At 34.8% G+C, this 14,569-nt stretch overlaps 1 protein-coding gene across 1 annotated transcript; it reads left to right on the top strand.

Moving 5' to 3' along the window:
* Positions 1-1,527: 1,527 nt before the first annotated feature.
* On the top strand, positions 1,528-14,283 carry AGR3 (anterior gradient 3, protein disulphide isomerase family member). The gene is made up of 7 exons (XM_036863863.1): positions 1,528-1,636; positions 5,965-6,028; positions 11,981-12,033; positions 12,566-12,642; positions 12,888-12,951; positions 13,397-13,480; positions 14,234-14,283. Exons 1-7 carry the CDS (start codon positions 1,528-1,530, stop codon positions 14,281-14,283), a joined length of 501 nt encoding a protein of 166 aa, XP_036719758.1.
* Positions 14,284-14,569: the final 286 nt, after the last annotated feature.

The raw sequence follows: 14,569 nt of genomic DNA, 5'->3' as shown, positions 1-14,569 counted from the left end.
ATAATAATATATAAATTGATTGGTTTTGTCATAGAATATATTTACTATCTATTTTACAATTTATCAATGTCAAACAGAAAACAAATATTTTGATTTTTAAGTAGAACAATCTGACAATAATACATAGCAACTTGAAATTTGAAAAAAAATTCAGTTCCTATTCATTCTAAATTTGGCAGCTTTAAAATAAGAAGATGGTGAAGTTATAATTTCTCTCTTTTTATATAGATTCTACCCACTAATCTCTGTCTCTCTCATAAAGAACTTTTCCTAATGCTTCCTCCAGATTAACTTTTTCTTAACTCTTTACTTCTAGAGATCCCTCGGAGAATCTTAAGGCAATTAGGGGCTCTCTTCCCCAGAAAAGAGAACAAAGGCACATAAAATTTTACATACAATTCAGGGATTTTTGAGACTCCAGTAGCTCAATCATAGACCTTCTAGAAGCTCACTGGACCCAAGTTAAGACCCTACCCTAGATGGTTGCTTCAATATTTCCACTGCAACTTTCACTCTGACAGAGTCTGCCCTCCCCACGTTGGACTTTGTGTTCCAGAGTCAGCTGTCTTTAACCCCTACTGAAATCCACCCTTTCTTTGTTTCAGTCTTTATGGTACAAGATGATGCCCATAAGGTAAAAGATGGCATGCTGAAATGTTTCACAGTATTAATAAGTTATAGGAACTTAAACTGCGATCCTTATCAGCACCATGGTTATTGTTTAACAGGGTTTCTCAATACAAAATAATTTAAAAGTGGGTCCCTTGTAGATTAGGAAAGAAAATAATTTAAACAGGACCAAACTAACCATTTTCAATCCAGGAGAGGACAGAAGGGATGTACTGCTGGCTAGATAAAGATACTAAAATGAGAGGAATGAATTTTAAATAGGGCAGGGTTGTAAATTTAAGGACAAAAGGCTGAGTAAATGATGGAAGGATAAAAAAGATAAGCAAGTGTAGAGGAACTGAAGAACAAGAACTTCCATATTCTGTTTTTCCTCTCAGTTCGAATTTAAGCAGTATTTGTTCATGCCTAATCTTACTGTCTTGGCAGAGTTAAAATGTCATTTTAATCTATTAGATCAAGAAGAACCAAAGGGCAAAGAATATTTATGCATGACAAACATCACCTTTCCATTGCACTTAGCAGTTGCAAGGCCTTTAATCAATATCATCTTATTTGAGTTTTAATGCAGTTCCATGAGCACTAGGATACCATCAGAAGTAGGCTTTGGGTGCCCTGGTCCAGCTCTCTTTCAACTTCGTTGTACTGCTCCCAGGATGCCAGGAATGTGGCTTTTCATCAAGTGGACATCTACTGAGTTGATTGTATTTTTACAATAATTTAAAAATAAAATGTGAAAGTTCTAGGTGGTTGTACCATGTCAATTCACACAAGCGGAGCAATCTATCAGCATAGGTTTGGTCTCTTAACAAATGTCTTAGTGACAGCCTGAGGTAACCTACCAGATTCTGACAATTATTTTTTATCATCTAGCTGCTTCTGAGGGATTCTTGAGAAGATATGATGTTACACTCAGCTTTGGTCCTCTGTCTCTTACTCATCACGGTTTCTTCTAACCTTGCCATCGCAATCAAAAAGGGAAAAAGACCTCCTCAGACACTCTCAAGAGGTACTGGAATCTCATTTTATTTTCTGAACTCAGTCATTTGGATTGTTTTAAAATTCATCATCTCTTGCCTGTAGTCTAGTTATAAAGCCAACTCAATTAACTGAAGTTTTTTGTTGTGTATCACTTTAAAATAGGAGAAAAAAAACAGCAACAGAGAGGATCAGTTAATTTTAAAGAGTGAGCCAAATGAAATGAAAAACAACAATTTGCTGCATCTTCTATAGAAATAGTGGAGAACTGGTTTCATTGCCTATAACTCTGGTAACCAGAGTCCTGCAAAATGCTATTGACTGACATGTTATACTGATATCCTAAATGCAATCAGGATTCCCTCAAAATCTGTTCCAGTGCCCTGTCCTCTCTTTATTCAGGCAAGAAAATAATTTGGAATGATTTTACACTGGGGTCCCCAGAAAATTATACTTTATCTCCACCCTCCAAGAATTTTGGTTAACCAAGTGTTTGCTATGCTGACTCCAGAAAACAGCTGCAGTATTTTTAGAGGACACAATCTAGATTTGTCATTGGCTACATTGAAAACATTTCCATTTTGTACCAACTGTTTTACTTTGGCCTGAGAAACAATTATATCTTCATCTGCAAAGAAATAATTCATAAAGAAAATTCTCAGAATTGATTCCTACATTTCCAGCTACCAGAAATGGAAAGAAAATCATTTGTCTCCAAATAGCTAATTCTAAATTAGTAACACAAACCAAAAAACACTTGACTGGTACTTGGAATGGTAATGTGACCGGAGCAAACAAATGCAGATCAACTATAGCATAATTTCAAATTTTAAAATATTGACTTTCTTTCCAAGTTAATTCATTCCTTAACAGATGTATTGGGTGCCAGCCAATTGCCCATCAGTGTTCAGCCAAGATAATTAATTCTACTTCAGTTTAAAATCACGGAAACTGTAAGTCTAAAATAATCAGTAAGTTTTTGCAAAATAAATAAAAGAGGGAAATATTTTCCTAAGTGTAATTTATCATGCACCTCCATATATACCCACAACAGTTATAAAACAATGAACTCAGTAGCCTTAAAAGTGCCAGAGATCAAACTCACTGCCCTTAAAGACCCTCGAGGGCTGAGTTAAGCAGTATGCTGTAACTATAAGTAAGGTACCAACGTTCTGTGTATTCACTTCCAAATGTCCATTAAAACTATTTGGTGAATTTTATGAAACATGTACTCAATACGTACAATAAATTTTAAACAACGTGATGAGTCTTATTTCAGTTAAACTATTTCAATAGGGGAGATGACTGATAGCAGCTGGGAACTCCATTATTCAGAATTGGTTTGCATTTGGTTAAGCCTTTATCTTCTACTGGCACATAGGAAACAACTGAGAATGAGGATTTAAGGTAGGGGTGAAGGGGAAATTTGACTACAGTGTACCAAGTAGCATATGCAGCCTCTTAGAGTGCGGAGCAGCACCAGGTAAACAGAGACAGTGTTAGGGAGAAAAGGGAGTATTAATTGGCAAAAGGTAAGAAATGGTTCAATAAAAAAGTGAACCCCAAATCTTAACTTCCTTTTAAACCAAAACTGCTCTGCACCCAGCACCTGGTCCAGTGCCTGGCATACAGTAAGTACTCAATAAATACATGCTGGAGAATGAATAAAATCTCAGAAGATAAGTAAGCATATCCAGTAATGGATTATGAATTAGGAATTATGATAATGAACAGAGAACAATAAGACTGTATTGTCTTACCTTCGTACACCCAGTGCTAAGTGGAGCAAGGCATAGAGCAGATGTTCCTTCAATATTTGTGGAACTAAGTTAAACAGGAGCAGAGAACAGTAATTCTTCCCACGGCTGACATTCTGGCACTGAATGATATTTGCAACAGAATAGGGAAATTAAGTAGGAACCTAGTCTCACTGGCTGTTTCCAAAATAACTTTTATCTAATGCAAAACGTGGCATAAACTTACTACATGTGTTTGAGCAAAGTTGTAAAGAAAGTCCTTCAGGGTTATTACAGATAGGAAGTATTCCTGCTAAGGTTGGGGTACGAAGCTAACGTAAGATGTCTTCCAATGTTAGGATTCTAAAGTCAGGCAGAAACAAACCAACAACACTTCTGGTAAGAGTGTAAAGTAATGCAATCACTTGGAAAAACTGTCAGAAAGTTAAAGTTATAGTTACCGTTTGATCCAGCAATTCCACTTCTAAGGATTATACCCAAGAAAAATGAAAACATATGTTCACACTGAAGTTTGCACTCAAATGTTCATAGCAGCATTATTCATAAAATCCAAAAAGTAGAAACAACCTAAATGTCCATCAACTGATGAATGGATAAACAAAATGTGGTATATCCATAAAATGGAATAATATTTGGCCCAAGAATGAAGTCCTAATACATGCCACAACATGGATGAACCTTAAAAACATTTTATTAAGTGAAAGCATCCAGTCATAAGATACATCGCATCTTATATGATTCCACTTATATGAAATGTCTGGAATAAGATAATCTATAGAGACAAAGTAGATTAGCCATTTCTTAGGGTTGTAGGAGATGAAAGAAGTGCATCGTGATAACTAAAGGGTACAGGGTTTCTTTCTGAAGTGATGAAAATCTTCTAAAATTGATTGTGGTGATGGTTGCACACTATGTAAATATACAAAAAAATGTATATACTTTCAACGGATGAACTGTATTGGCATATGAATTATATTTGAATAAAGTTGTTATTAAAAAACAAACCAAAACCCAACAGGCAAAAATCATGGGATCATATTTATCCTGCTTCACAATTCTGCTTCATAAGTCCTGGACATCTTTAAGCCATGGTATCAAAACCAGGAACTCCAGTCTGACAACATATGAAACTTATGAAAAAATCTGGGTCCAAAATAGCCTGCAACTATTTCTATTTTCTAATTAATTCAACCTTTTTCATCCATAGACTGAGACATTTCCTGAAAATACTTTGAAATATTTCTGGATGTTTTGTGCATTCTTCTCCTCAATGGTCTTATTCTTCAATCTCTAATACACATTCCCAACTACTCACATCATTTCTTTAAAAGCTAGTGGGGGGACTTCCCAGGACTTCCCTAGTGGTGCAGTGGTTAAGAATCCGCCTGCCAATGCAGGAGACACGGGTTCGATCCCTGGTCTGGGAGGATCCCACATGCCACGGAGCAACTAAGCCCGTGAGCCACAACTACTGAGCCCGTGTGCCACAACTACTGAAGTCCGCACGCCTGGAGCCTGTGCTCCGCAACAGGAGAGGCCACCGTAAGAAGAACCCTGGGCACCACAACGAAGAGTAGCCCTCACTCGCCACAACTACAGAAAACCCATGTGCAGCAACGAAGACCTGACGCAACAAAAATAAATAATAAATAAAATTGATTCTTTTTAAAAAAAAAAAGCTAGTGGGTTCTCTCCCTACTCGTTGTGTTCTGTTTCCCTCTCCTCCACTCTTTTGGAGGTTTCCAAAACAAGGGTTTTATTGAGTCTCTCAACCATGAAATTCCCACGCCAGAATTTTTTTCCCTGTTAAAACTCAAAGCAAGGCTTCCCTGGTGGCGCAGTGGTTGGGAGTCCGCCTGCCAATGCAGGGGACACGGGTTCGTGTCCCGGTCCGGGAAGATCCCACATGCCGCGGAGCGGCTAGGCCCGTGAGCCACAACTACTGAGCCTGCGCGTCTGGAGCCTGTGCTCTGCAACAAGAGAGGCCGCGACAGTGAGAGGCCCGCGCACTGCGATGAAGAGTGGTCCCCGCTCGCCGCAACTGGAGAAAGCCCTCGCACAGAAACGAAGACCCAACGCAGCCATAAATAAATAAATATATTTAAAAAAAAAAAAAAACTCAAAGCAAAATTTGAAATTCCTTTTTTTTCAATGATGTGTTCTGACTTTGAAGGAGTCAACATCTCTTGGCACTCAAGATTCAAGGACACTGTTCAGTATAGCGCAAAATATTCCCGATAGATTTACAAAGTGTACAAAGATTAACTGTTATTTCCTCCTGTACATTCTGAAAGCGAGAGCTCTTGCATGGTCCAGAGATGTCCTTTCAATCACCACTAATCATAATAGCATCTACTGAACACTTACTGGGTTCAAGGCCATGGGCCTTAAGATTTAAAACATAGTCACAAAACCTCAGTAATATCACCTGAAAGGACACAACCTCTTTGTATCTAGTTATAATTATGTGTCCTCCATACCTTATGTCACACAACTGCTTGGTAGCTTAAATATCTGTAGACAGATACCTGCTTATCACATCCCCAATTCAGAACTCTTTGGTAGTCCTGAGTTAACACATTGATTTCTCTCTTCTGTTTAGGATGGGGAGATGACATCACTTGGATGCAGACTTATGAGGAAGGTCTCTTTCACATTCAAAAAAGGTAAAACACCTCTCAGTTAACTTTGACAGATGATACAGATACCTCCTCATAGGAGAGCCAAAAACTAGCATGTTAGCTTTTCAGAGAATACAATAAGAATTTGCTCTGTTACTGTATGGACTAAGTAAGTTGCTGTTTGGACTAAGAGTTGCTATTAGAATTTTTTTATAAACAACAGCTCTAAATACTTTTATATTAATTTCTTAATTATCCAAGCAAGCTTTTTTATCTGAGGAATAATTGACTTAACATTATATTAGTTTCAGGTATACAACTTAATGATTGGATATTTGTATATATGCAAAATGATTACCACAATAAGTCTAGTTAACATCCACCAAGCAAACTTTTGAATATAAATTGTATAAACAAAACAATATCACTCACTGGGCATTATACAAGCTTAAACAGGAACCTGACTTATAGCAGCACTTCTCAAGGCTGTCTGATCATCAGAACAACTCAGAGAGTTTTTTAAAAAATCCATAGTCAGGGTCAACTACTTACTGAGTATCCACTTCTATGTGCCAGGCGCTCAGTGACCAAGAGTGACGTGATTTACTAAAGATCTACTAAATCTTTGGGGATGGAGCTGAGAAACTTGTACTTTTAAAAGCACCCCAAGAATTTATCAAATATCTAAAGAATGTTCAATTCAACTCTTTGAAGAAAAAGAAAAGATTCCAAATAAGAATTGGGTAAAACACTCTCAACACTGGACAAATATTACAAAAAAAAAGAAGTCTACAGAATAATCTTATTTCCAAATAGCAATGTAAAAAACAAACAACATATTAGCAAAGAGCAGACAGCAGAACACTTAAAGAATATACCCTGATAAAGTGAGATTCAGTCTGGGAAAGCCAAAAGATTCAAGATTAAGAAATCTATTAATTAAAATAATTTAATATTTATAAGGACACAAATCATACAAGTATCTCCTATCTCCACAAATGCTAAAAAAGTATTTAATACAATGCCAAATCCATATTTGAAGTTAAAAAACTTATCCATTCCAGCAAAAAAGTCAACATCATGCTTACTGAGGAAAAACAAAGTATTCCACTGATGGATTCTTTAATCACCAAAATTACTAACATTGTTCTGGAGATACTAACCAATGCAATTAGATGAGAAAAACTTAGAAAGGAGAGAGTGAAAGAACCTTTATTTGCAGCTGATGACTGGGTTTGTGAAAAACTTGAGAATCAGCCCAAAGTATTCAGAAGTATGAAGATTCAGTTAAATTAGATGAGACTAAATTAATACATAGAAATCGACAGCATTTATATATATATATATATATATATATATATATAATTAAAATAGTTAAAGACACTTATAAAATACCTTATATAAAATAGCAATAAAAAAAGATGAAATATCCCAGGATAAACTTGACAGAAAATGTACAAAATCTGTATGAACTAAATGTACTAGTGAGGAAAAAAATTACAAACCTATGTGAAGGGATATCATGTTCTTGGATAGGAAGATTCAACATCGTAAAAATGTCAATCCTCTCTATAGTTAAAAAATTTGTTAAGACAATCACAATATATTAGTACAAGTTTTTAAGTGATTTTAAAAGTGAAATGGAAACATAGACAGACTTAAATAGGAACATTCTGAAAAGAAATCAGTGGGAACTAGCCCTTAATCAATATGAAACATTTTAATAACACAGTATGTTACCGATAAATGAATTGAATAGAATGGAGAGAACAGAAAACTGGATACTACAGAAACTGTTTACATGATTAAGTGGCATTTTGAATCAGGAGTAGGAGAGATAGAGTATGTAAAATAATTGTTAGAATTTGATAGCCATTTGTGAAAAATTTAAAAATTTGGATCTATACCTCACATTTTATATCAAAATAAATTATAAAGATTAATTATAAGGATGAAACCATTAAGGTACTAGAAGACACTATCACAAAACTGTTATTTCTTTAAATTCTTGGAGTAGGGTACAATTAGGGTGAGGCATGAGGGATGTCTAGGATGCAAAAACAAAGCACTTAATTTTTGTGCCCTAGACGCTACTCTTGCCTCACCCTAGTCCTCCTTTAGAGTTGAGTATGGCCAAAGGAAAAAAAAAGAAGAAAGAAAAATCCTAAAATAAATAACTAATATTTTTGATTATGCAAATTTCTGCACAACCAGAAATTTATCATAAGCAAATGAAAAAGGCAAAAAATACAAAACAGAAAACTATAGCACATATTACAAGAGTGAATTTCTCTAATATACAAAGTACTCATATAAATTAGTAAGAAAAAGGTCAAGTCAATGACCTTGAAAAAATGAACATAAGATAGGAAAGATAGTTCACAGAATAAAAAAATTAGTAACCTAAACATATGAGTAAGATTATTTTTTTATAGCTTTATTGAGATATAATTTACATATAACATTGTGCAAATTTAAGGTGTAGAATGTGATGATTTGATGTATGTATATACTGCAAAATGATGACCACAATAAGGTTAATTATCACCTCACATAGTTAACATGTGTGTGTGTGTGTGTGTGTGTGTGGTGAGAACTTTTAAGATGTATTTTCTTATCAGCTTCCAAGTATACCATACAGTATTGTTAACTCTGGTCATCACTAGATTCCCAGGACTCACTCATCTCATAACTGGAAGTGTGTACCCTTTGAGCACCTTCACCCAGTTTCCCCACCTCCCAATCCCCACCCCGGGAAACCACCAATCTACTCTCTGTTTCTATGAGTTTGGTTTTTACTCTTTTTAAAATTCCAGATTCTACATATAAATGAGATCATATAGTATTTGTCTCTGACTTATTTTACTTAACATAATATGCTCAAGGTTCATTCACGTTGTTACAAATGTACTGAGAGTCACTTAGGTTGCTTCCATGTCCTGGCTATTGTAAATAATGCTGCAATGAACATGGGGATGCAGATATCCCTTTGAGATAGTGAAATAGTGATTTCATTTTCTTTGGGTATATACCCAGAAGTAGAATTGCTGGATCATATGGTGACTATTTTTTATAAGAAAGTAAAACCACATTAACTTCCCTCTTTCACCTACTGGATAAAAGAATTAAAAGCTCAATAACCAGTTTTAGTGAGAGTAAATACTTACCTCTCACATTATCAGAGAGAATATAAATTGCTACAGCTTCTAAGGAAAGTATACACAGTGCATCAGAATTATAAATGCACATACTCTGACCCAGAAACTCCACTTCTGGAATTTATTTACAAATATACCCACCCACGTGCAAAATTATATGTAAGTAACATCATGTCCACCAAAGCATCTTTTTAAATGTCTCTAAACAATCTAAACATAAAAGATTGAAAAGAATTTAAATATCTATTTTGAGAAGACTAATAAAGATGGTCCATATAATGGAATATTATACAAAAGCACAAGAGAATAATATCCAAGATATACCATTATGCTAAAAAAGCCAAATGCAAATACATGTGTATAGCTTGCTAGTATTTGTATTTTTAAAAAAGAAAGGATATATATATATATATATACATATGGACATGCATATGAACATACACAATTCATAATCATATACATTTACATAAGTATATGCATATGCATACGCACATGTGTATTTTGTTATATGACCTGAAAAACTCTGGAAGCAGACTTAGAAAATGGTAACACTGCTTACTTCTTGAAGGCAGGATGGGAGAAAGAATTTTTACTTTTGTAACTTTTGAATTTTAAACCATCTGAATTTGTAACTTATTTTCAATGAAAAACATGTAGAATTTTAAAAGATAATTCACCAGATGATGCTGATAAACACCTAGGCTTGGAAGGCTCTGGTTTTAGAGCATCTCAGAAGTACAGCTCCCCAAAATTTTTACTCTTTCTCTCACTCGAGTTTCTCATAATCTGATGTGCTAGTTCATAAGATTTTTTTTTCCCAATTTAAAATGCTTTATTTTTTTATTCTTTTTAAAATTCTTTTCCTATTTAGGTTATTACAGAATATTGAGCTGAGTTTCCTGTGCTATACAGCAGGTCCTTGTTGGTTATCTATAGTAGTGTGTACATGTCAATCCCAAACTCGCAGTCTATCCCTCCCCCCACCCTTCGCCCCTGGTAACCGTAAGACTAGGGACCACCCGTTTTATTGATAATCTGGTGTGTGAGCTAAGGATGATTTTTACATTAAAACAATGTTTTTAATCAAAAGAAGAATAATATCTTGTGACACATGGAAGTTACTTGAAATTCAAATTCCAGTGTTATAAATTAAGTTTTACTGTAACGGCCACTCTCACCTTGTTGCATATTGTCCATGGCTGCTTTCGTGCAATAACAGCAGAGGCGAGCGGTTGTGAACAAGACCACATGGGCTGCAAAACCTCAAATACTTACCATCTGCCTCTTTGCTTTAAAAGTTTCTGAGCCCTTGTTCAGGTGTTCCTACTTCAGTGTCTGCCAGGAACAGAAGCCTTTCCTAAAACAGATTACTGTCTTGGTTTGACTGTCTGAACAACCCATTCAAAGCTGAACTACTAAGACTGAGTATTCTGTGGTCTTGATACATTTTTCCGTGGACTCCGGTTGGCCAGAAATCTGATGGAGAAATTAGTTGTCCAAGAGTTACATCAATGTCTTTCCTTACACAGAGCTATCCTTATTTCCAGCTGTTATGCTGGGAAGAAAGTGTAGCAGTTCAGGAAATCAGAATGACTCATGCCCCTGAATTGTTCTGCATCACCGGACACCTCTATCTACCTAAGTGCAATCAGAGAAAAAGTTATCTAGTAGAAGAATTACTACTTGGTGCTTAGGAGGTCTAAGTTCTGTATGTGTCTCTGAAGAAATGTCAGTGAATATTCTTAGGCTCAGTTTTCTACTAATTAAAAAGAGGTAATAATATTTCATTCATTGGATATCTAATCTGCTCTTCCACCAGTAAATGTGAAGTTGTTGGCAAATGTTGGCTTTCTATGTTATAAATTTTAAGAGATAAGTTGTAGGATTTATTCTTACCTAAAATTAACTTATATTCTAAGTTTGAGGATTAAATGAAATTATTTACACTTCAAAATGTGTTATATAACACTTTTGAGACTAAAGTTTGAAAAACAGGATTATTCAATAACAAGTATTTCATATGATTACGTCTGTTGTTTGTAAAAAGATTTATGCTTGATACGTATACACTCGTCTATCTCTTTTTGTACCTAGCATCCTCGCAAAATTAAAGAAACATTTTTAAAAACATCTTATATACCCGAATCATAATTATTTTCTCCTTCACTGTAGTTAACATTCTAATTTTTCTCGTATTCTAAACGCCAGGGTAGTCAAGGAGCTACCATCAAAACTTTTCTTCAGAGAGTTAAAATCAAAATGACACTGAAAAATATATAGGAAGGGAACTCTCCCTGAGACTGTTGGTAATTTTAAGTTGTGACAAGAATAAAAGGTTGTGAAAATGGTCAAATGTTAATAGACTTTCTGAAAAACTAAAAACAAACAAAAAACCTAAGTAAAAACTTCGACACTTCCAAAATTTTATACCACATGTTCATTGGAAATGAATACTACCTTGTTCATAATATCCTTTCATCTATGGAGACAGAATTGACTTTTATTTTTCTAACTGTACTACAGTATACATAAGAATGACCTGGTAAGCTTGTTAAGCTAAGGATTCCTGGACCTCACCCCCACAGATGCTGACTGAGTCGGGCCAAAAGGGAGCCTGAGAATTTACATTTCTAATGAGCTACATTTCTGGTGAGGCTGATGTTTCAGTGCTGAGGCCATGTTATGAGTAACAGGACTACAGACTAACAGCGCTGTGATTTGTCAGGCTGAGCTGTTTACTTTATGTCTCATAGAAAGTATGAGAATCTTAAATCTAATTTCACTGTACATTTTGACTCAAATTAATCACTTGGCTCAATTCCACACTCTCTCTGTTTAGTAACAAGCCACTGATGGTTATTCATCACTTGGAGGACTGTCAATACTGCCAAGGTAATTTTTGCTCCTGAGATCTTACTGTATCTCCAATATGAAGTAGGAAAGTGACCTGGTTACAAATTGTTAAGAAGGCACTCAGGAAACTCTATTCCAAAAAAAAAAAAGGACAACTGCTAGAGTACCACCATTTTACTAAGGTGCTTAAAGACTACAATGATTGTTAGTAATCTACTGAATATATTTATATTATATGTCCTTTAGAATTTTATATCCTTCTTCCTCCCCTGCCCCCCCCAAAAAGGTAGGAAAACTGGCTGAAAGAAGATGCTGTTTTAACCAATGAGTCAATGAATTACATGACATTATAAAACTGGTGATTTCATCAATGTGACTCTCTCTTGATGTCTTCTTGGATAGACTCTGTCCCTCATTGCTTTCCAATGAGAGACGAAGTGGCAATGGGCCAATGAACTATTTACATCCAAGTTACAGATGCAAACAAATGCAAAATACTAGCTTAATTTTGCTACATTATATTGAAGGCGTCTTGATCCTTGAAACTAACTGACATTGTTTTCTCCCACAGCACTAAAAAAAGTGTTTGCCCAAAATAAAGAAATACAAGAAATGGCTCAGAATAATTTCATCATGCTGAATCTCATGGTACACGACCTCTACAATGTTTTCTTAATATCTCAATTCAGTGGAAAAGCTGAATGTCTTTTTTTGTCTTTTTTTAAAGACAAAAAGAGCTATAAAGTATTAGTGGATATAGAATGTTATATAGAATTGTAAGAGGCCAAAATATACAACTTACTGAAAGGCCTGTTTACATAAAATATTTTTAAATCAACTGTTAAAAACAATCCAATACAATAACATTCTCTTTTTTTTCATCTTTTTCCTAGCATGAAACCACTGATAAGAATTTATCACCTGATGGACAATATGTGCCTAGAATCATGTTTGTGGGTAATTGTATAATCTCTTTCCATCAGATTTAGAAAATCAGTAGCCTTCTTGCTTTTATTTACTTTTAAATGCTAGTTCAAGTACTATTCCTTTTAAAGGGAAGTCATTAGTAACCCAGTCAATAACAGTTCTTGTTAGGTCAACAATCAAACTCATTATATCTGTAACTTGCAACTTATAAATATTAAATTTTAATTTTTTAAATTCACTGATGCTATGAAATCAATATCCCAATGTAGTTTCAGTATCATTCTCTAAACTATTATATGTTGACAGAGACCTGTGACACACTAAAATGAGAATTCAGATTAACTCATAATGAATTCACATGTATGAAAACTGATTTTGCTTATAAATTTGCTTAACGTTTGTTTTAGAGTAAGAGGCAAGAATGATTTTCAGAACATTTTAAATAATATGTAAGGGACTTATTTTTTCTTGGCAGATCCTTCTTTAACAGTCAGAGCTGATATAACTGGAAGATACTCAAACAGATTATATACATATGAACCTCAGGATTTATCGCTATGTAAGTATTCACAAATTATCTTGAACAGTGATACGAGCAACACTTGACTGTTAGAAGGGTCAATGATACCCTACATGGGTGCTTCCCCACAAACAGTGCTACCCACACATCGCAGGCCCTGGGGTTGGTAGTGGTGATAGTGGTTAAAATGCAAACTCTTAGCTCCCATCAAAATCAGAATTTCTGGGGCACCTCGGAATCTCTTTTTTCAACAGGGATCTCTAATAGTTCTTGTGATCACGAAATGTTAACAGCACCAAAAAGAATAGAGTACACATGAAAACTAAACCTTAAGAAAGCCAGTCCATTCTTCTGGTATGAAAGATCATATGTGATTTCCTCAAAGTGATCATAATTAAATCTTTTCTCTTCCTTTAATGCCTATAAGCAAGGAGATACAGTCTGACTTGGGACTTTGATTTTTCCAACATTCACTATCAACTATGTTTAATAAGATAGCTATGCCTGTCATATCCAGCAATACTGCTATAAAATAATCAGTTAACAAAACAGATACTCCCTCAAAATCCCTTTGATAAAATTTTTTAACATTAAGTTAATTAACCAGCTCTGAATGGTCTAATCCTTAAATTTACATGTACACTTTTAGCATAATATTCTTTAAGGCTGCAGATAAATCCCCAAATCTTTATAGCTGTTCATTTTAATGGGCCAATTTTAGATTCAGGGGTTAATTTAAAAATTTGATACTCTCATTTACTAATAGAAAATACATATTTACTTTTATTACAGTGATAGAAAACATGAAGAAAGCATTAAAACTTATTCAATCCGAGTTATAATGTACTACCTCTAAGAGGTCAAATGTCACGAAGAAAAACTTCTGGCTAACTGACTAATACTAATGGGTGGGTAAATGAATTTTGTAACATTACCGTTTAGATTTTTACTGTGTTTGAATATTCTTAGGAAGGTAAAATGATATTTCAATAAATATCAAAACCGGAGCATGACAATGTTGTGGTTCGATTTCTGCCTGCATCAGTAGCAAAGAAAGCTTGCTGACAGTTATAGTGGAGACAGGAAGACCTAAATAAGAGGTGTCTACACTGCTTGTTTCTATTTCCT

Source organism: Balaenoptera musculus, chromosome 9, assembly GCF_009873245.2.
Source record: "Balaenoptera musculus isolate JJ_BM4_2016_0621 chromosome 9, mBalMus1.pri.v3, whole genome shotgun sequence".
Taxonomy (NCBI): Eukaryota; Metazoa; Chordata; class Mammalia; order Artiodactyla; family Balaenopteridae; genus Balaenoptera; species Balaenoptera musculus.
The sequence above is the reverse complement of the archived record's forward strand: the minus strand, read 5'-3'. Positions and strand labels throughout refer to the sequence as shown.

What these genes read in the sequence shown, in the direction of transcription:
- AGR3 (XM_036863863.1), top strand. Translation starts at nt 1,528, where the DNA reads ATGATGTTACACTCAGCTTTGGTCCTCTGTCTCTTACTCATCACGGTT. An exon ending in CTCTTTCACATTCAAAAAAG is followed by an intron (nt 6,029 to 11,980) that starts GTAAAACACCTC and finishes CTCTCTGTTTAG; the next exon opens with TAACAAGCCACTGATGGTTA. An exon ending in ACCTCAGGATTTATCGCTAT is followed by an intron (nt 13,481 to 14,233) that starts GTAAGTATTCAC and finishes CTTTTATTACAG; the next exon opens with TGATAGAAAACATGAAGAAA.